General features: G+C 41.7%; 1 protein-coding gene across 2 annotated transcripts in view; it reads left to right on the forward strand.

The window, feature by feature from the left end:
* LOC132834096 (mucosa-associated lymphoid tissue lymphoma translocation protein 1-like) overlaps positions 1 to 23,563 on the forward strand; it is a 98,445-nt gene that overhangs the window by 46,571 nt on the left and 28,311 nt on the right. For both annotated transcript variants that reach the window (XM_060852775.1, XM_060852859.1), the window contains exons 6-9: positions 4,250 to 4,346; positions 9,645 to 9,671; positions 10,376 to 10,429; positions 15,976 to 16,179. In XM_060852775.1, coding sequence (XP_060708758.1) covers positions 4,250 to 4,346; positions 9,645 to 9,671; positions 10,376 to 10,429; positions 15,976 to 16,179 — 382 coding nt within the window. The remainder of the gene's footprint in view (positions 1 to 4,249; positions 4,347 to 9,644; positions 9,672 to 10,375; positions 10,430 to 15,975; positions 16,180 to 23,563) is intronic.

A 23,563-nucleotide genomic window follows, 5' to 3' on the forward strand; every position in this document is an offset into this window, starting at 1 on the left:
AAATTAGTAAGAACATTCTTAGTAACTATAGCCTGATTAGTGTGAGTAAGATTTAGAATTAATAATCACAGAAAATATGACAGAGACTTGGGGAGGTTTGAGTTAATTGAATGTCAGCATGGTTTGTTTTTTAAGCGATTAATTTGATATGTGCTAGGCTATCATTTATTGCACATCCTTTATTGCTCTGAAGAAGTTATTGGTGACCTGACTTCTTGAATCATTGTAAATGTTAGTTTGTAAGCACACCCAAGATGCTTTAGCAATGGAATGTCAGGATTTTGATCCTGCACTTGTAAAAGAATGCTGATAGAGTTCCAAGTCAGGATGCTGAGTGTCGTAAAGGAGAACTCACAGATGGTAGTCTTCCCATACATCTGCTTCCCTGTCCTTCTCAATGGTAGACGTCTTAGTTTTGGAAGGTGCTTCTTAGTGAACATTGGTGAGTTACAGCAGTGTATCTTTTAAATGGGACACACCACTACAACTGTGCATCAGTGATGAAGGGAATGAAAGTTGAAGGTGGTGAATGTGGTGCCAATCAAGTGGGCTGTTTTGTCATGTATAGTGTCAAGTTGATTGATATTGTTGGAACTACACTCATCCAGTGTAGAGTTTTCGATCACATTCTTGATCTGTACCTTGCAGATGGTGGACACATTTTGGGAGATTAGAGGTGAGTTATTTGAGGCGGAATTCCGAGCCTCTGATTTGATCTTGTAGTCGCTAGCTGGTCCTGTTTGGTTTATGGTCAGTTGTAACCCCCAAGATGTTGATATTTGGTCATTCAGTGATGACAATGCTGTTGAGCATCAACCTTGTTGAATATGGTAATAACCTGGTACTTGTGTGATGCAAATATTCCTTCCACTTATCAGCCTAAATCTGGATATTATCTAGCTCTTGCCATATATGAGCTTAGACTGTTTCACTAATTGAGGAACCATTGATGGTGCTGAGTCATTCATCAGCAAACATTACCATTTCTGACCTTATGATGAATCAATGAAGTTGTTTGGATGGATTTATGAAAGGCAGAATATGCTGAACTAGTCCAGTTGAATTTTTGATGATGGTTGACAATGGATTTTAAGCAAGTGACAAAGTACCATAGAGTGTCATAGAGATGTAGAGGTGGAAACAGACCCTTCGGTCCAACTCATCCATGCCGACCAGGTATCACAATCCAATCTAGTCCCACCTGCCAGCACCCAGCCCATATCCCTCTAAACCCTTCCTACATATAAAGGATCCTTGCCAAAATTGAGATTTATAACCTAGAGGGTTGTACCCACCAGGAGACTAGAATACTATGATTGTGAGGTCACATCTTTGCTAACCAGTGGTTCCACCAGTCTCCCAAAAGTTGAAACCCAGCCCCATCATATTTTAAACATAGTTTATCCGTCATTGCTCACTGTGTAGCATTCATTCCTCCAACACAGGAGGCCATGGCTTCAAATTCTATTTCTAATTCAGTAAATAATACTGAATTAAGATTGATATCACATAACTGAGATTGATATCACAAAGCAGTACAGAGAGATTCTGCCCAATTTTGAGGTTCTGTCAATTGCATCTGGCCTTCAACTGTGGCTCCATCTGCCTCTTGAGTACACGTGTCACTGTTAGACTGGCAAAGGCGTTCCTCAATGTTGTGTGGCCAGTATCCATCTCTCAATTAATTTTGCTACAATAGATTATCTTTTCATTAATCTTATTTCTCTTAGTGGACTTATCTGTGTGCAAATTGTTAGTAGTGACTTCACTTCTATAGATGTTGGCTGTCATTTTGGGTCATACTGAGATTGTGAGAGACCTAAAACCTGAGACTACGTACTGTTCTCTTCACTCAAGATGTATTTTTCTGAGAGTTGAATACTCTCAATTTTCTTTGCATGTTTAAAAAAATAATAGCATAAATTATCTGTATTCACACTGCTTGTGGGAGATTTGTATGATGGGAATGTATTTAGTTAATCATGGAGCAGTAGCTCTCAAAACGGGACCTACTTGATCCAGTAGGATGTGCAGAGAATTTTCAAAGGATCCATGACAGAATATCTGCCTTCAAGCGGGCACCGTAAGAGTAAGCTGGCTGAATGCACACTCTGCTCCACCTACATTGCTAGTCTCTCCCTTTTCCTTCCCTCCCTCATTCCTCCCTTTTCCAAATTCCTGCTTCCTCTTGAGTTTCTGTACCTTTGGGATTCTGCTTCCTTTAAACTCCTGATTCCTTCAGATGCTGGGTAGAGTGTTAATAAACACTTAATATGCAAAACATTCTTCTGGGGAATATTTTATATTCATATAATTTAGAGGACAGCTCCTTGGCTATTAATCCGTTTCTAAAGGGGATCCTCAACGGAGATTGCTTGTTTGACAACTGAAGTAGTAGACAATACTCATGTAATTTTCTGGTTGGTACACAGAGTCATTGAGTCAAAGAGATGTACAGCATGGAAACAGGCCCTTCGGTCCAATTCGTCCCTGCCGACCGGATATCCCAACCTAATCTAGTTCTGCTTGCCAGCGCTTGGCCCATATCGCTCTAAAACCTTCCTATTCATATACCCATCCAGATGCCTTCTAAATGTTGCAATTGTACCAGCCTCCAAAGCTGCATCTGGCAGCTCATTTCATATACATGCCACCCTCTGCGTGAAAAAGTTGCCCCTTGGGTCCCTTTTATGTCTTTCCCCTCTCATCCGAAATCTACGCCCTTTAGTTCTGGACTCCCACCCCCCACCCCCACCCGGGAAAGAAGCTTTGTCTATTCATCCTATCCATGTCCCTCATGATTTTATAAATCTCTATGAGGTCACCCCTCAGCCTTCAATGCTCCATGGAAACAGCCCCAGCCTATTCAGCATCTCCCTATCGCTTAAATCCTCCAACTCTGGCAACAGCCTTGTATAACTTTTCTGAATCCTCTCAAGTTTCACAACATCCTCCTGATAAGAAGGAGACCAGAATTACATGCAATGTTCCATAGTGGCCTAAAAAACGTCCTGTACAGCCACAACATGACCTCCCAATTCCTGTACTCAATACTCTGACTAATATAGGAAAGCATACCAAACACCTTCTTCACTAGATTAGAGTGTTGCTGGAAAAGCACAGCAGGTCAAGCAGCATCCGAGGAGCAGCAAAATCGACGTTTCAGACAAAAGCCTGTCATCATTCCTGATGAAGGGCTTTTGCCCGAAACATCTATTTTCTTGCTCCTCAGATGCTGCCTGCCCTGCTGTGCTTTTCCAGCACCACTCTAATCTAGACTCTGATTTCCAGCATCTGCAGTCCTCACTTTTGCCTACCTTCTTCACTATCTACCTGTGACTCTACTTTCAAGGAGATATGAATCTGCACTCCAAGGTCTCTTTGTTCAGCAACACTTCCTAGGACTTTACCATTAAGTGTATAAGTCCTGCTAAGATTTGCTTTCCCAAAATGCAGCACCTCGCATTTATCTACATTAAAATCCATCTGCCACTTTTTAGCCCATTGTCCCATCTGATCACGATCCCATTGCAATCTGAGGTAACCTTCTTCATTGTCCATTATACTTCCAATTTTGGTGTAATCTGCAAACTTACTAACTATATTTCATATGTTCATATCCAACTCCATTTCTATAAATGACGAAAAGTAGTGGAAGCAGCACTGATCCTTGTGGCACTCCACTAGTCACAGGCATCCAGTCTGAAAAACAACTCTCTGCCACCACCCTCTGTCTTCTACCTTTGAGCCAGTTCTGTATCCAAATGGCTAGTTCTCCCTGTATTCCATGAGATCTAACCTTTCTAAACAGTCTCCCATGGGGAACCTTATCGAACACCTTACTGAAGTCCATATAGATCATGTGTACCTCGTTACCCTCATCAATCCTATTTGTCACTTTTTGAAATAACTCAATCAAGTTCATGAGACAAGATTTCCCACGCACAAAGCTATGTTGACTATCCCTAATCAATCTTTGCCTTCCAAATATATGTACATCCTGTCCAACAGGATTCCCTCCAACAACTTTCCCACCACTGACATTGGGCTCACTGATCTAGAGTTCCCTGGCTTGTCTTTACCACCTTTCTTAAATAGCCGATACCATGTTAGCCAACCGCCAGTCTACTGGCACCTCACTTATGAGTATCGATGATCTTTTGTGGAACATACTAACATCTACTGTCTAATCTCTGTATGATATGTGTATATAAGTGACTAATCCAAACACACTTTTATTTGAAAACAGATATGTAATATAAACCGAGACAATCAGGGACGGTATTGTTGCCGTGTGTTCAATGACAAGGCGGAACAATGGAGTATGGAAGCAGATGTATTTGTAGGTAAGGAGTTACACTTTGGAGATTCATCAATACTAAATTGGAAGTTAATATTGTGTGAGATAACAGAACATCAGTGTGAAAAAAACCCCAGAAATTGCTGGAAAACCTCAGCAGGTCTGGCAGCACCTGTGGAGAGAAATTAAGAGTTAGAGTTTTGAGTCTGGTGACCCTTCTTCAGAACCGGGCTGAGCCTCAATATGAGCTCATTACACACTGCAATGTGATGCTTTATCTACTTTTCTTCAAACTACTATTTTTGAATACTGGAAATGAGAGCGAGATTATTATCTCATTGCATTCTTCAGATAAAAATGCATTCGCTTTTATGGCGAGAAAGCGAGGAGTATAATGATTTATTTTCACTGATTGAGGTTTCTAGAAATAGAGGCATAGTCTGAGAATCAGGGCCACAACATACAAGAGAGAAATTAGGAAGCATTTCTGAATGGCCTTTAGGAGAATGATAGGCTCTTCTTGTCAGATGTGGAAGTTTAGGGAGAGGTTACGTGTTACTGAGGATTATATCTGCAATAAATGCTGTTGGTTGCAAATCGTATCAGATCGAATGGATCGATTGGAGAGACAGTTAGAGGCAATGAGGAATTGACAAAAGCAAGGGAATGTGATGGATGGCAGTTATAGGAAGGGAGAAAAGTTGCAGATACAGTCACATAGATGAGTTAACTCCAGGAAAGATAAGAGAGGGAGGCAGGTAGTGTAGGAGTCTTCTTTGGCTACTACCAATTTCAAACAAGTATACTGTTTTTGAAAATATAGGGGGTGATGGATTCTCAGGGGACTGTAGCACGAACAGCCAAGTTTCTAGCTCCAATGCAATGAGGGGTATGTGGGGTTCCAAGAGATCAATTGTGTTAGGGGACTCTCTATTTCCAAGCACAGAAAAACATTTCTGTGGCCAGCAGCGAAAAATCAGAATGGTGTGTTGCCTCCCTGGTGCCAGGATCAAGGATGTCTCAGAGAGGATGCAGAATGTTCTCAAGGGGAGAGTGACCAGCTGGAGGTCATTGTAGCCATTGGAGCCAATGACCTAGGAATGGAAAAGGGTGAGATTCTAAAGGGAGAATAAAGAGTCAGACAGGAATTTAAAAAGGAGATCTGAGAGAGTAGTAATATCTGGATTAGTCTTTTGGATCATTGGAATCTCTTCTGGGGTAGAAGTCACCTGTACAAGAAGGATGCACCTGAATTGGAAGGGGCTAATATTCTGGAAGAGTGATTTGCTAGAGCTGCTCAGGAGGATTTAAACTAGCAGCTTAATGTTCCAGGATACAAATGCAACAGAAAGGACAGAAAGGGAGGCAAGAGAGGAGGGGGAATGGCGATTTAGATAAGGGATAGCATTACAGCTGTACTGAGGGAGGATATTCCTAGGAATGCATCCAGATTTTATTATAGACCCTCTAACAGTCAGATGTAAATTGAGAAACAAACTTTTAAGGAGATCTCCGTTATCTGTAAGAATAATAGGGTGGTTATGGTCGGGGATTTTAACTTTGCAAACATAGACTGGGACTGCCAGAATGTTAAGGGATTAGATGGAGAGAAATTTGTTAAATGTGTACAGGAAAATTTTCTGATTCAGAATGTGGATGTACCTACTAGAGAAGGTGCAAAACTTGACCTACTCATGGGAGATAAAGCAGTGCAGGTGACTGAGGTGTCAGTGGGGGACCACTTTGGGGCCAGTGACCATAATTCTATTAGTTTTAAAATAGTGATAGTAAAGGATAGACCAGATCTAAAAGTTGAAGTTCTACATTGGAGAAAGGCCAATTTTGACAAGAACTGGTATTAGGCAAGAACTTTCAAAGCTGATTGGAGGCAGATGTTCACAGGTAAGGGGACTGCTGGAAAATGGGAAGCCTTCAGAAAGGAGATAACAAGAATCCAGAGAAAGTATATTCATTTCACCCTGACAGGAAAGGCTGGAAAAGCACAGCAGGTCAGGCAGCATCCGAGGAGCAGGAAAATTGACGTTTCGGGCAGGAATCCTTCAGCAGGAATGCAACCTGCCCAAAATATCGATTTTCCTGCTCCTCAGATGCTATCTGACGTGTTGTGCTTTTCCAGCACCACTTAATCTTGCTTCTGATCTCCAGCATCTGCAGTCCTCACTTTCTCCTGAAAGGAAAGGCTGGGAGGTGTAGGGAATGTTAGATGACAGAGATATTGACATTATGGTTCGGAAAAAGAAGGAAGCATATGTCAGGTATAGACAGAAGAGATCAAGTGAATCCTTAGAAGAGTATAAAGGCAGTAGGAGTATACTTAAGAGAGAAATCAGGAGGGCAAAAAGGAGACAAATAACTTAGGCAAATAGAGTTAAAGAGAATCCAAGGGTTTTTACAAATACATGAAGGACAAATAGGGTAACTAGGGAGAGAATAGGGCCCCTGAAAGATCAACAAGGTGGCCTTTGTGTGGAACTGCAGGAAATAGGAGAGATACCAAACGAGTATTTTGCATCAGTGTTTACTGTGGAAAAGGACATGGAAGGTTTGGAATGTAGGTAAATAGTTGGTGACATCTTGAAAAAAATGTCCATATTACACAGGAGGAAGTGCTGGATGCCTTGAAATGCATAAAAGTGAATAAATCCCTTGGGCCTGAACAGGTATATCCTAGAACTCTGTGGGAAACTTGGCTTCTTGCTGAGATATTTGTATCATCGATAGTCACATATGAGGTGCTGGAAGGCTGGAGGTTGGTTAACGTGGTGCTACTGTTTAAGAAGGGTGGTAAAGACAAGCCAGGGAACTATGGACCAGTGAGCCTGATCTCGGTGGTAGGCAATGTGTTGGAGGGAATCCTGAGGAACAGGATGTACATGTATTTTAAAGGCAAGGACTAATTAGGGATAGTCAACATGGCTTTGTGTGTGGGAAATCATGTCTCAAACTTGACTGAATTTTTTGAAGAAGTGACAAAGAAGATTGATGAGGGCAGAGCAGTGGACATGATCTATATGGACTTGAGTAAGGCGTTCGACAAGGTTCCCCATGGGAGACAGGTTAGCAAGGTTACATCTCATGGAATACAGAGGGAACTAGCCATTTGGGTACAGAATTGGCTCAAAGGTAGAAGACAGAGGATGGTGGTGAAGGATTGTTTTTCAAACTGGAGGCCTGTGACTAATGGAGTGCCTTAAGGATCAGTGATGGATCCACTACTTTTCATCATTTATATAAATGGAGTTGGATATGAACATAGGAAGTATATTTGGAAGTTTGTAGATGACACCAAAATTGAGGGTGCAGTGGACAATGAAGAAGGTTTCCTCAGATTACAACAGAATCTTGATCAATTGGACCAATGGGTTGGGAAGTGGCAGATGGAGTTTAATTTAGATAAATGCAAGGTGCTGCATTTTGGGAAAGCAAATCTTAGCAGGACTTATACACTTAATGGTAAGGTCCTAGTCAGTGTTACTCAACCGAGGCCCACTGGTCTCTGGCCCACAGCGCCAGAGACCCGGGTTCAATTCTCACCTCAGGCAACTGTCCGTGTGGAGTTTGCACATTCTCCCCGTGTGTGCGTGGGTTTCCTCTGGGTGCTCCGGTTTCCTTCCACAATCCAAAAATGTGCAGGTTAGGTGAATTGGCCATGCTAAATTGCCCATAGTGTTAGGTGAAGGGGTAAATGTAGGAGAATGGGTCTGGGTGGGTTGCTCTTCGGAGGGTCAGTGTAGACTTGTTGGGCTGAAGGGCCTGTTTCCACACTATAAGTAATCTATCTATCTACCTTTAACATTTAAAAATATAACTATATTTTTCTTGAATATATTCAGTGACTTGACTTTCATAGCCTTCTGTAATGAAGAATTCTATAGGTTGACTGCTCTGAGTGAGGAATTATTTCCTCATTCCAGTCCTAATTGATCTACCCCATATCCTGAGACTCTGTTCCCTCGTTATAAACTCCCAAACCAGGAAAGACATCCTCCCTGCATCTAGTCTGCCCAGCTCTCTTTCAATCAGGTCCTCTGTCATCCTTTTAAACTTGAGTGAATGCAGATGGAGTTGAACCAATCTCTCCTCACAGGACAGTCCTGTCATCTCAGTATCAGCTGAGTGAACATCCAATGCATTCTTTCTCTCGCAAGTATATCCTTTCTTATGTAAGGAGACCATAACTACATGCAGTATTCCAGATATGGTCTCACCTGTCTAACTGCAGCAAGACATTCCTACTTCTGAACTGCTAATCCTCTTGCAAGAAAGGCCAGTATATCATTTGCTTCCTCACTGCTTGCCTTTTCTGCCTGTCTACTTTCTTTGACATGTATAAGGACACTGAGAACCCTTCCTAAGATGTTACCTAGTAGGGTGACATAACGCCTGGAAATGAACCTTCCAGCTCAGCGAGAAAATCTACATCTAGAACTTTAAACTGAGCAATTAAGTTATCTTAGTTTACCCTCATTAAAATCTGAAATAATGCTTGTGTGAATGGTGCAGCCAAGGAGATGATGGCCTAGTGATATTATTGCTAGACTGCTAATCCAAAGATCCTGGTAATGTTTTGGAGACTTGGGTTTTGTTGGGTTGGTGATGTCATTGCCTGTGGTGACATCATTTCTGGTGGTGATGTCATTTCCTATTCTTTTTCTTAGGGGGTGGAGATGCAGTCTAACTTGATGTGCTTGTTGATAGAGTTCTGGTTACTTTGACAGAGTACCGGAACTCTATCAACAAACATGTCGCGTATGACCGCATCTATCACCCCCTGAGAAAAAGACTGGGAAGTGACATCCACAATTTCTAATAAATAGCCATTTAAATAAAAGTCTTCCTTTCTGTTCTTCACAATGAAGAACATCCAACTATGTCATTTCTTCAGAACACTAAAGGTGAGTTATATTGGACTTGAATTATTAACTCTGTTTCTCTCTCCACAGAAACTGCCAGATCTGCTGAGTTTCTCCAGCGTTTTCTGTGTTTCCTATTTTAAATTTCCAATATCTGCTGTAGATTTTTGCTTTTATTATGAGGGGTGGTTTGATGTGAATATCTAAGATCTTGAACAATCTTGACACAATGGATGAGTCCAGAACTGGGCATCCCTGTTCAAAAATTACAGGTCACCCTCTTATGAAGGAAATAAGGAGAAATGGGAGCAAGGAATTCAAAACACAAACAGATCAGCCATGATCTTATTGAATGTTGGAACAGCCTGGCAGGTCCAATTAGTCTATTTTCTGATCTTATTTCATACATAACATCAAGGATTATATTTGTTTGCTTTTATTGAATATGTTCTTTGTTGAATCTCTTTCAGATGAGACGAAATATCCAAGAGAAACAGGCAAGTGCTTTTTTTCATGATGTATTCCAGTCCTTACAGAAATAAACTCCAATATGCACATTGGCAGATGTTGTGTGGATTAGATCCACAGATTACCTCAATGATGGTGCTTTTATCCTTGGCAAACAATTGAGAGACTGAATTATCTTAGTTTTACCCTCATTGAAATCTGAAATAATGCTTGTGTGAATAGTGCAGCCAAGGAGATGATGGCCGAGTGATATTATTGCTAGACTGCTAATCCAAAGATTCTGGTAATGTTTTGGAGACTTGAGTTCAAACCTTGCCATGGCAAATGATGGCCTTTGAATTCAATTAAAAAAAAGTGTCCTCTTCAACTTATTCATCATTGCTGATGAAGAGCTTTTGCCTGAAACATCGATTTTCCTGCTCTTCGGATGCTGCCTGACCTGCTGTGCTTTTCCAGCACCACTCTGATCTTGACTTTAATCTCCAGCATCTGCAGTACTCACTTTTACGTCTTCAATTTCTAACTAGTCTTGTTTATAAGAAAAAATTCCATGCTAGTATTTTCTAAAGAAGCTAAAATCTTAAGAGTGAGCTGGTAGCTGTTCAATCCACGTGTAGATTATACTGAGGCCTGAGTATGATTGTTGAACATTGATAATCAGTCATTATAGAAAAGAAGATCTTGAACTTCTATTAAATGTTCAGAAATATTAACTTTTTCTTACTACTCTCAGGTAATCCAGTTGAAGTTGGACCACTAGACTTAGGATTTAACCAAAGACATTATGGTGAGTGAAGTTACATTCTCTTGTTGCCTCTATGTGGATGTACTATAAATGTGGTCAATCATTTAGTATAGTGCTTACCTTTTCCTAAAGTGCGTTTTTCATAAAGTTAGTTAAACAATACAACCAACTTTATTAATCAAGTGCTTAATGAATAGCATTTATTCATTCTTTATGGTCTGCCAAGGCAGGTAGTTGACTTGTTGTCTGCTCATGTTCCATACTCATCTATTTTCTTGGCAGTTTTCCTCATCAGTGTCATTGTCATTGCCTTCCACTCTCTGGGGCTGTGAGGAAGCAAGTTGTAAAGCTACCTTAGCTGGGGAAAAACACAGAGCTCATGCCAGTTCTGTTATTTTGAACTACCTACTAACCATTTAACCACAGAGAACTGCAGATACATTCTGGTTAAACCAAGGCCATTTGTTTTGGTACAGTCAAAGAGTTGCCTGAAACGTCTAATAACACACTCCAAAGCAGACCTTGTGAATGGAACAAGAGGAAAGTGTTTGCTCACCCACCAACACAGTGTGTTATACTAATCCCTAGACAAGTAGTTGACCTCTACAATGTATGTTTTCAAATTTCCCAGAGGTTAGAAACAGATTTTATAGTATAATTCTGCAGGGGGAATTGGGTGAATGCTAGTGGGGCAAGTTTGCATTAGAGTAGTTGATTATTTTTAGGGTCATTTTACTTGGGGTAGAGAAGATTGAGAGGAGACTTGAGAGAACTATTCACAGTCATCAAGATTTTCCCATTGGTGGAAGGATCAAAAAATGAAGAAAACACATTTAAGATAAATCGCGAAAGAAGCAGTGGAAAGCTGTGGAGAACCATTTTCAAGTAGACAATGATTAACAGTTGGAATACGCTTCCTGAGGCCATTGTGGAAGTAGATTCAATTAAGGCATTCAAAATGGAACTGGATTTTATCTGTAAAAGAAAGACATGCATAGCTACAAGGAGAAAGCCAAGGCGAGACACTAAGTAAATTGTAACCTCCAGAGAGTCAGCACAGACACATGGATTAAGTGCCTTTCTTCCATGGCCCAGCCCAATTTGGTCTTGAGATCAGAAAAATAATTAGATTATACTTCGAAACAAATCTGTAACTGCTGCATAAATGGGGAAAGACTAGAGGAAGCTACAGTGCACACAGAGATTTGGGGGTTCTCGTGTAAGAATAACAAAAAATCTAGCATCCAAGTTCAATGGGTAATAGAGAAAACAAATGGAAAGTTGGCCTTTAATTCAAAGGGAATGGAGTATAAAAATGTGAAGTCTGACTGAAACTGTACAAGGTACATTCATAGGAGCAAGTGAGGACTACAGATGCTGGAGATCAGAGTCAAGGTTAGAGTGGTGCTGGAAAAGCACAGGAGGTCAGGCAGCATCTGAGGACCAGGAAAATCGAAGTTTCGGGCAAATGCCCTTCATCAGGAATGAGCCAGGGAGCCTCCAGGGTGGAGAGATAAATGGGAGGGGGTTGGGGCTGGGGAGAAGGTAGCTAAGAGTACAATAGATGGATGGAGGTGGGGACAAAGGTGATAGGTCGGAGAGGAGGGTGGAGCGGATAGGTGGGAAGGAAGATTGGCAGGTAGGACAGGTCATGAGGACATGACCTGCTGAGCTGGCAGGTTGGAAATGGGGTAAGGTGGGGGAAGGGGAAATGAGGAAACTGGTGAAATCCACATTGATGCCCTGGGGTTGAAGTGTTCTGAGATGGAAGATGAGGTGTTCTTCCTCCAGGTGTCGGGTGGTGAGGGAGTGGCGGTGGAGGAGGCCCAGGACCTGCATGTCCTTGGCAGAGTGGGAGGGGGAGTTGAAATGTTGGGCCACGGGACGGTGTGGTTGATTGGTGCGGATGTCCCGGAGATGTTCCCTAAAGCGCTCTGCTAGGAGGTGTCCAGTGTCCCCAATGTAGAGGAGACAGCAACGGATACAATAAATGACATTGGTGGATGTGCAGGTAAACGTTGATGTATGTGGAAGGCTCCTTTGGGGCCTTGGATGGAGGTGAGGGAGGAGGTGTGGGCACAGGTTTTGCAATTCCAGCAGTGGCAGGGGAAGATGTCAGGAGGGAAGGGTGGGTTGTAGGGGGGTGTGGACCTGACCAGGTAGTCACAGAGGGAACAGTCTTTGCGGAAAGCGGATAGGGGTGGGGAGGGAAATCTATCCTTGGTGGTGAGGTCCGTTTGGACATGGTAGAAATGTCAGCGGATGATACCGTGTTATGGGATGTGGATGAGATATGTTGGAGGGCATCTTCAACCACGGGGGAAGGGAAGTTAAAGAAGGAGGCCATCTGGTGTGTTCTGTGGTGGAACCGGTCTTCCTGGGAGCCAATACGGCAGAGGCGGAGGAATTGTGAATACGGGATAGCATTTTTGCAGGAGGTAGGGTGGGAAAAGGTATAATCCAGGTAGCTGTGGGAGTCAGTGGGTTTGTAAAAAATGTCACTGTTAAGTGAGTTGTCGTTGATGGGATAGAAAGGCCCATGAAGGGAAGGGAAATGAGGTGTCAGAGATGGTCCAGGTGAATTTAAGGTCAGGGTGGAATATGTTGGTGAAGTTGATGAACTGCTCAACCTCCTTGTGGGAGCATGAGGTGGCACCAATGCAGTCATCAATGTAGCGGAGGAAGAGATGGGGAGTGGTGCCAGTGTAATTACGGAAGATAGACTGTTCTACGTGGCCAATAAACAGACAGGCACAGCTGGGGCCCATACGGGTTCCCATGGCTACCCCTTTCATCTGGAGGAAGTGGGAGGATTTGAAGGAGAAATTGTTAAGGGTGAGGACCAGTTCAGCCAAACGAGTGAGAGTGTCGGTGGTAGGGTACTGGTGGGGACATTGGGCGAGGAAGAATTGGAGGACTTGGAGGCCCTGGTCATGGTGGATGGAGGTGCAGAGGGATTGGATGTCCATGGTGAAGATGAGGCATTGGAGGCCGGGGAAACAGAAGTCTTGGAGGAGGTGGAGGGCGTGGGTGGTGTCTCGAACATAGGTTGGCCGGGGTGGTCAAGTTTGTGGATCTTGCGAAAGAGGTAGAATCGGGCGGTGCGAGGTCCCCGAACTGAGGTTGGAAGCTGTGGGTGGGAGATCCCCTGAGGTGACGAGGTTGTGTATGGTCTGGGAGATGATGGTTTGGTGATGGAGGTTGAGGTCATGGTTGAGGGGGCGGTAGGAGGAGGTATCTTCGAGTTGGCGTCTGGCTTCAGCAGTGTAGAGGTTGGTATGCCAAACTGCCACTGCACCCCCTTTATCTGCTGATTTAATGGTGAGGTTGGAATTGGAACAGAGGGAGTGGAGGGCAGCACGTTGTGAGGGTGAGAAATTGGAGTGGGAGAGGGGGTAGACAGGTTGAGGCAGTTGATGTCTTGGTGGCAGTTGGAAATGAAGAGATCGAGGTATCCAGGTGGATGGAGTATATTTGAGGCAGGTGAAGGGGTCCTGGGAAGGTGGGCAGGAGTCCTGACTGAAAAAGTACACTCATACTGCATCTGCAATACTGTGAACTGTGGTCCCCTTATGTAGGAAAAATATAATGGAATTGATTGATCCTGGGTTTGGAGGGATTTTCTGATGAAGAAATAGATTGTGTTTATACTTATTGGAATTTAGGAGCACGAGAGGTGACTTTCGTAAAACATGTAAGCTTCTTAGAAGGCCTGACAGAGTAGATTCAGAGAGGTTGTTTCTTCTTGTGACAAAAACCAAACTTGAGAGAAACTCAGCAGGTCTAACAGCATCTGTGGGAAGAAAGCAGGGTTAATATTTCGAATCAGGTGACTCTTCATCAGAACTGTGAGTAGCTAGGAAAAAGTGGTATTTATACTGATGTTGAAGTGAGGGATGGGAAAGATAGGGAGAAGAAGAAAGGTGAGCAGAAGGTGGAGACGGAGCGCAGAGAGTGAGAGAGAGAGAGATATGAATAGGGTAGGTAAACAAGGAGGCAGTGGATCACAGGCCAGGACAGAAGAAGAACTGAATAATTGATAATAAAAGCTAAGAGTGAGAAAATGGGTTAGCATTGCCGAATGCACCCCATGTAATGTGACAATGCGCCTAGGAGTATGTGGGAATGGGTTAATGTGCTAAAAGCAACACATGTCACAACAGTCCTACTCCACATTGAGTTCAATAAACCTTTAGAGCCTGATTCCATCCTTTAAAGTTTTTACCCACTGCACATCAGGTCCTGTTATGAATTGAGCAGACTCACTGGGCTGAATGGCCTACTACTGCTCCAACATTTCATGGTTCTAATAAGATCAGAATAAATTAAATGTCAGAGAAAAGATACTGGGTGGAACCTAACTGGACATGTGGGAGCAGTAAACAGCTGGGCATGTGGGAAATTGACAGTTTTGGGGAGGTGAAATTTTGCTGTTCTGAGGTCAGATTGTGTTCCTGAAATGTGCTCCAGAGTTGAGAGTGTGATGTTGGAAAAGCACAGCAGGTCAGGCAGCATCCGAGGAGCAGAAGAATCGATGTTTCGGTTCCTGCTTCTCAGATGCTGCCTGACCTGCTGTGCTTTACCAGCACCATACTCCCGATTCTGATTTCCAGCATCTGCAGTCCTCATGTTCTCCTACCTGAAACGTGGCCCAGTCGTGTGTCAGCGGCAGAGCAGTTGTCAGGCTGTCTGATGGTTGGAGCCTACATTTCATGCATTTGCATACCATAAATGCCCATTAAGTGGTGAGGGAGTGAGGATGTTTCCGGAAAGTGATTGATAAAGAAGCATGCAAGCTGTAGTGCAATACTTTAATTGGCTTGAAGGAATAATATCTGGCTTCCAGTCTTCCTTATTATGGATAAAAGCAAATTACTGCGGATGCTGGAATCTGAAGCCAAAAGAGAAAATGCTGGAAAATCTCAGCAAGTTTGGCAGCATCTGTAAGGAGAGAAAAGAGCTGACTCAAAACGTCAGCTCTTTTCTCTCCTTACAGATGCTGCCAGACCTGCTGAGATTTTCCAGCATTTTCTGTTTTGGTTCCTTCCTGCGGATACTGGATGTTGTGAGATGGGGGTCTTTTATAATCCATGCCAGCCTATAATTTTATCCACTGTATATCACATTGATGTGATCTATGTATCAGCTCAATTCCTGTATGTGAATGGAAGTGGCTTACATTTCTGATGTTGGACGAAATACATTCTTTTCATTAAATTCTATCGATTGTAAATTTCATGGCTGTGCATTTCACCCAGCTAATTTTAAGTTGATGTATTTTTGTACATCAATTTAGAATAATTCACCAAAAGATCAATTAGATAGTTAAGGAGAAACATTTTCTACAGCGAGTTGTTATGATCTGGATCGCACAGTCTGAAATGATGGGGGGTGAGATTCAGAATTTTCAAAAAGATAATTGGGTATACACATGAAGAGAAGAGATTAGGGGGATACTCTTAAAAACAATCAGCGCAAGGAACATCTCCAAATGACAGGCCTCTGCTGTATCATTCTATAATGCTTAATTTAGGATTTCTTTTGTGTTTGAATAAAGTAATTATTATTCTTTTTTTTAATCTTTCTAGCAACAGACAAGGTGGCTCTTCTGATTGGCAACATGTCCTATCTCAACCACCCCAAATTAAAGGCACCAATGATGGATGTATATGAACTGACCAATTTGTTGAGACAGCTGGATTTTAAAGTGGTATCTCTGTTAGACCTCACTGAATCAGAGATGCGTAATGCAGTCTATGAATTCTTACTCTTGCTGGACAAGGGAGTATATGGTACGTCTGTTTTTTCATGCACTGCAGTGTGCTCTGATAGTTAATGTGTAGCATCTTCTAGACAGAAGGAACCTATTTACATTGCATCGTGATCAGTTATTTTATGTTCTGGGCTTTACAGTGATCAGGTTCAAACAGTTACTCATTTTTTAAAAAATAAAATGACTCTATTTGGTCTTAGTTTGAATAATTAATGTATTAGAAATGCACAGAATATGATCCCATCTCCCATTCTCTGGGTTCCCACACTCCAAGAATCAGCTTGAGTCTCCAGCCTCCATCCAGCCCTCAGTATGGCAGGTTTCCCAGTTCTGATTCCGCCTCTCAGAAACATGCCATTATTATGGAGAGAAAATGTTTTTTTGACCCACCCAACACACACCCATATTCTCTGAAATGACATCCAGTTGATCCCACATTCTACTGCCAAATTCTACTGCCCTTCTTCGTAAGTCTATTTCCATCTAGTCAATTTCCTCTTGAAGTCATTAATCATCTGTTTCCATCATGTTTAATGCTTAAAGGAAATTCTCGCCCCCCCCCCCCCGTATTTCTTTCCAAAATCTTATGTCTATATTTGCCCTGGTCCTCGTACCATTAGCTAATAGGGTAGCTTTTCTACGTCCACCTTGTCAAAAGATGTCAAGACTTCGTGCACCTCAACAAGATCTGCCCTCAATCTTCTTTCCTCCAAGAGGATCAACCATGACTTCTCTCCCCACCCCATCCCCTCACCAGGACTTTCTGAATAATGAGCTTCCCAACCACTTATTTTTGGGGTGTCCTTTCCAAAGGACCCTAGCTGGAAATTGCTGCCAGTTGTATCATCCTTCTGCCCACCAGCCAGGTTGTTTGCTCAGCTGGATGGTGGTCAGGAAACTAAATTACAAAATGCTAATGAGATTCCACCAATCTAAACACATTCCTTGCTGCCTTGCCCACCAGTGCCCACATCCCTGTTCCCACTGGGCCCAGTGTTCCCTATAAGCTGTACGGTTGCCCAGCTGCTCAGAGGCTTCATGCTTGCTGATTGGCAAGCTGGTGCACTGACTTCTGATTCTGGCAGCTTCTGCCACAGACAGACCTCGGAGGTTTGTGGACTGAGAAAATTACAGAGTACATAGGATGAAGCCTTACTAAGGACACTCATCCAAAATGTGCACTGGACCAAATATCACTGGTATGCTATTTAGTGATACCATTCTGCAGAATGGATTGGAGGAAGAAAATAGGAATGAAGATTGAAAGAAAAACTTTAATAGTTGAAGCTCACTCCATTCTATAGAGTATATTGAAAAGAATAAAGTTAGTTGTCTGATTTTTAACGCAAAATTGTTTCAAATGTTTTGCCCCATTAAATTCATTTTCAAAGATCTGTATAAACATGGTTCAAAATGACCTTTGTAATTATTGTAAATAGTGGGAAGTTGAAAGTACACTGAAAGATAATACATTACGTCTATCTTGAGGAAGAGTTGAACTTGGGACAAGCCAAAGATTGGTATATATTCTGCAGCAGAAGTTATTCTGGTCTCAGCGTGATCTCTTTGAAGTGGGCCTATGCACAAACACACTATAAATTGTGATTGCAAGCAAGATAGCTGAGTGCATGAACATCAAAGTCTGAGTCTGCAAATATCCACCAACGCATCTTGTGGCTGTTGCTAAAATGTTTTCTTTTTTGTAAGTAAAAACCTGTCTACATTTGACAGGTTATACTTTGTTATAACCTTTGTTATACTTTTAAACCGGCACACAGCAGCATGGAAAATACTGTATTTAACATACCTTAAGTAGCAAAATCGCCCTTGCAATGAGATAAAGGATCTAATAGTTTTCTGTACTAGATTCGCTTTCCCAAATTGCCCAACCTTGATTTTATAAGCTGGATAATGTAACTCAGATCAAGGATTGAAGCAGTCTTGTCTTTCTTAGAGGAAATCCACGTAGACACAGGAAGACTGTATAAACTTCCACAGACAGCCGTCCAAGACTGGAATTGAACCTGGGTTCCTGGCGCTGTGAGGCAGCAGTACTAACCACTGAGCCACCGTGCCACCCCCAAAGCCGCTATGCCACCCCCAATGTCCATTGTTGTATTATTGCACAGATCTCAGAAAGAAACTGTGCCTTATAAGGTAGTTAGATTGCAACATGGTATGTAATAGTCCTGTATAATAAGTCTCCATTTAATTCTCTTTACAGATACTCAATTTGTTGGTCAGCAACAGTCATTCAGTCAACTAGTCATAACATAACAACAACATTGATAGTCCAGTATCTAGACAATATTCAAGTCTGGGGTGTCATGTTCGTGTACATGGCTGATTATTAATAAACTTTCAGATCTCTGTCTCAGTAAGACCCCAAGTTGTTGTGGTAGATATTACACAGGCTAAACTAGAGGAACTTGTTTCACATCAGTAAGGACCTCTTGGTGAATGACATTTCGATCTTCATAAAAGTAGCTTGTGTGTTATTTTAATAATTTATGTAGAAATGCCTAATCAGCACACTTGGTTGAATGAATATCAGCAGGTATATTTACAGGTGGGGAACCTATGTTAATACCCTGAAGTTTAGTGTAAGATCTTATTTACATTTCCAAAATGTTAGTAACCTAGATTTTTCAATCTTGGTTATTTAATATAATGATGACCCAGTTAACTTAATGGTTCCTGAACAACTTACTTAAAATGGGAATTTCTATATGTTATAGCACAAATAAATCAAAAGAAACTTAGAGCACATACTATTACCTCTAACTTCTAGCCACCTGAAGCAATTTATCATGAACTGAAGGATTGCTGAATATTATTGTTTGAAAGGCATGTGTGAAAACTTCTTGATATTGATTCACAAGCATCCCAAGATTTTATTTACAAAAGGTACAAAATGTAAAACTCAATTCCAGCAAGCTAATAAATCACACCAATTAGTTTTTGTCCTTTAAATCAAGATAATTATAGGCACTCATGCTGTGGTACCTCTAGTCTTGAAGTATTTCTGTTGAAGGCGTTTTAAACTTTTCACATTGCCACGTTCCAACCTGAGCAGGTGCAAGGCTAAACCATTAGGTTATAAATAGCAAGGAATGACTCTGCAAGCAAACTATAAAAGCATTTTGTTCCTGCATATTGATAGACTGTCAAGAAGGTGAAAATTAGGCTTACATATAGGGCACATTGACTTCTGCAACAGCTTCAAATCACTTGTCAGCAGTGAACATGATTCACTTGCATATCAGGTAACAGACTTATATGTTACGTATTCCCAAGGTTCAATTGATGTGTGAAGCAACTGGAGTCTCAATTTGTTTCATTAACTAATGCAGCCCCTTACCAGCCAATGTATTTTTCTGTGACATTATCTCTCTCCATTTCTCCACATCTCTACCTCGCTATCCTCCTTTAATATGCTCTTTAAAAAGAATCTCCAGCTTTGGTCATGGCTTTCGTCAATCGACCAAATATCTCCTTGTGTGGCTTGATGACATTACTTTGTTTTGTAAAGTTCCTGAGAAGCACCTGAGGACTTTACATTAAAGGTGCTATCTAAGCAAAGTTTGTCATAAGTGTTGGTAGAGGTAAGGTTGGTAGAGCTATTCTAGCAATTCGCAGATCTCATGACTTTTTTTAATGAAAGCCAATTAAATACAGCTTAAGGTTTGACACACAGAGATCCCTAAAACAGCAACAGAATAAATAGCTAAATCGCCTGATTTAGTGATATTTATTGTGAACAACCTATTGACCTGCATACTGAATGAACTCCCTTGTTTTTAGTCAAACAGTGCCTTGGGATCTTTCACACCATACTGAATGGCAGATGGGGGAGACTGCTTATGTAACAGAGCGTCCTTCTCCTATAATTGTAGTGAAGTGTAAGGATGGATAACATGCTCACAGTCTCTGGGATGGGGACTTCACCTCACAGCAAGATGTTAACACTGAGCCAAGACTAATATTCTACTATGTATTTTTTAAACATCCTTGGAGGTAGATTTGTACCTCAATCATGCTTTTTCTTTAGGCAATATGCTATGAGCAATGAATTTCACAACCTCTGATAAGGAACTGGCACGTAATCACCAACATCCCTTTTCTCTCATTCCGTAATAGTCTATGAATTAACAGTGCCCCAAACTCAACATTTTGTTCGTTTTGTGCGAAAGCATTAGATGTGGTGTGTGCAAGTCAGAAAGGTCGTGATTCAGGGTATGGGTTGAAGTTGTTTTGGGCGAAGACCATGGCAAAAGAGGTGATAAAAAAGCAGAATATTGATTGTAATGAAATCGGCCAGGTGGACCTTTTCAAATATGAGTTATCTGATTGGGCCTGTTAATCTGGACCAATCATGGAGCCCTGGCTGACAGATAAGAACAGGAGTGTCAGACATCCTGTTCCCTCTGAGAGCTGACTCTGAGGAAGCTAGACCAGTGTCGAGCACTCTCCATACTTAAATAAACGGTGACTTAGTGACAGGATACTGGGTATATGGAGTTGTTTCAGTGAGAACATTGGAAATCTGAAATAAAAATAGGAACTGGTGGAAATTTTTAGAAGATCTTCCACATCTGCCAAAGATTTAATGTTTTTGGTCAGAGGCATTTAGAACATAGAACATAGAATGTTACAGCGCAGGACAGGCCCTTCGGCTATCAATGTTGTACCAACCTGTGAAATTAATCTGATGCCCATCTAACCTACACCAGTCCATCATTATCCATATGTATGTCTGATGTCCTTCTAAATGTCCTTAATGTTGGTGATTCTACTACTGTTGCAGGCAGGCAGTTCCACACCCTACTACTCTGAGTAAAGAAACTACCCCTGATATCTGTCCTAAATCTATCACCCCTAAATTTAAAGCTATGTCCCCTCGCATTAGCCCTCAACATCCAAAGAAAATGGCTCTCACTGTCCACCCAATCTAACCCTCTGATTATCTTATATGTCTCAATTATTTCACCTCTCAACCTTCTTCTCTCCAACGAAAACAGCCGCAGTTCCATCAGCCTTTCCTCGTAAGACTTGCTTCTATACCGGACAGCATCCTAGTAAATCTCCTCTGAACCATTTCCAAAACTTCCACATTCTTCCTATAATGTGGTGACTGTACGCAATACTCCAGGTGTGATCTTGTACAGCTGAAGCATGAACTCGTGGCTCCGAAACTCAATCCTCCTACCAATAAACACCAACACACCATATGCCTTCTTAACAATCCTATCAAGCTGGGTTGCAACTTGCAGGGATTTATGCACCTGGACACAGAGATCTCTCTGTTCATCTACAAGAATTTTACCATTAGCCCAGTATTGTGCATTCTTATTATTTCTTCTGAAGTAAAGCACCTCACTCTTTTCTGCATTAAACTCCATTTGCCACTTCTCCACTTGGCTCTGCATCTTACCTATGTCCTCTGTAACCCACAACATCCTTTGGAAGTATTCACAACTCTGCCTACCTTAGTGTCATCCGCAAATTTACTAACCCATACTTCTACGCCCATATCCAGATCATTTGTAAAAATGACAAACAGCAGTGGCTTCAAAACAGATCCTTATGGCACACCACTGGTAACTGAACTCCAGGATGAACATTTTCCATCAACCACCACCCTCTGGCTTCTTTCAGCTAGCCAATTTCTGATCCAATTCGCAAAATCATCTTCAGTCCATATTTTGTGCAATAGCCTACCGTGTGGAATGTTACCAAATGCCTTATTGAAGTACTTCTGTACTTTTAACATATTTGAACTCAGTGTTGTATCCAGAAGACTGCAAAATGCTCATCAAAATATGAGGTACTATCCGCAAACTTGTGTTGAGCTTCACTGGAACACTGCAGCAGGCTAAGGTCAGATGTGTTGGTATGAGAGCAATGTTGGAGAATGAAAATGACAGGTCACTACAAGCACTTGGCGGGGATCTGACTGATGGCTCTTGCAAGCTGAGACTAAGTCATTCCAGGTTCTATAACTGGAGTATGTCCCTAAAAGCATAAACTGCAAAGAGCCCCATTTTAAACAAATAGAAACACTGTTGTGGGGATTTCTCAGTTGTTTGCTTTCGCAACTCCTAGGTGTGTTGTGACAGGTTTCCATTTTTGACAGCCAGTCAAGTGAAGAAGCATCTCAAAGGATTTGGCACAATGAGACATTTTTGGGATTGTTGTCTTAAACTGGGGGAGGCTGACATTCTACATCATGAGTGCCTCGCAAACAGTAATGTGGAGAATGTGACATTGATCTGTTTTACTCCTCCTACTGATGTAATCTTCCTTCACTTTCTTCATGTCTTATTTGGGCCATTTCCAAAGCTTTTCCATTGTGGTTATGGAAGTACAAATTAAAGCATCTGTACCCTGTCCATTTTTATATCTTAAACAAATCAGAAAGAACCATCTGTACAATCTTTCAGAAAAATCATGATTTGTTGTTTTGTGGAACAGCTGCAGTTTATAGGTAAAGTAATAAAAATGTAACACTATATTAATGATTTGAACGTTTTAACAGCCTCTCAGAGCAGCTACAGGTATTTTGATATGGATGGTGAGCCACCAGCTTTGTTTTCTTTTGTGTTATTTTGTGATCTATAATTGCCTTTTGGCCTCTGGTATTTCATGATTTGAACCTCTGCAAGACAGTACTTTTTGCTTATGGTCATACTTTTGTGCCTTATTCTGTTCTCAGCTAGGTTTTATGGTAGGAATCACTGAAAACATTCCACAAGCAAAGCCTGTATATCATTGATGACACAGCCGATTGTGGCACCTCAGCTCTACTCTGGCTTTGATTAGCTGACAACGTGGGTCAGGAGCCAAACCTCAGGCCTTCCTGTGTTTCCTCATGGCAGGACAGAAGTGTTGTTAGTTGCAGCTGAAGGATACTCGAACATAATTGCCCTTGATAATGGGATGGGAGTGGGATAAGAACATAAGAAATAAAAATAGTCTCTGTAATGATAACCAAAAAACAACATTTTAAAAAATTCATTCATAGGATGTGGACATGTCTGGCTAGGTCAGCATTTATTGCTCATCCCTAATTGCCCAGAGGGCAATTAAGAGTCACCCACACTGCTGTGGGTCTAGACTCAAATATAGGCCAGACTGGGTAAGAATGGCAGTTTCCTTCCTTGAAGTGCATTAGTGAACCAGATGGGGTTTTTCTGACAATCAAAAATGAATTCAACTGTCAATCGTAAAATCCCATCTAATTCTCCCGTGTTCTTTAGCAAACAGTCCCCCAAGGCTTCTGAGAGAGCAGCTTTCAAACCCACAAATATTACTATTTAGAAAGACAAAGGGAGCAAATACATAGGAACATCATCACCTGGAAGATACTCTCCAAGGTACACTCTATCCAAACTTGGAAATAT

The sequence above is a fragment of the Hemiscyllium ocellatum genome, chromosome 1, assembly GCF_020745735.1.
Source record: "Hemiscyllium ocellatum isolate sHemOce1 chromosome 1, sHemOce1.pat.X.cur, whole genome shotgun sequence".
Lineage (NCBI taxonomy): Eukaryota > Metazoa > Chordata > Chondrichthyes > Orectolobiformes > Hemiscylliidae > Hemiscyllium > Hemiscyllium ocellatum.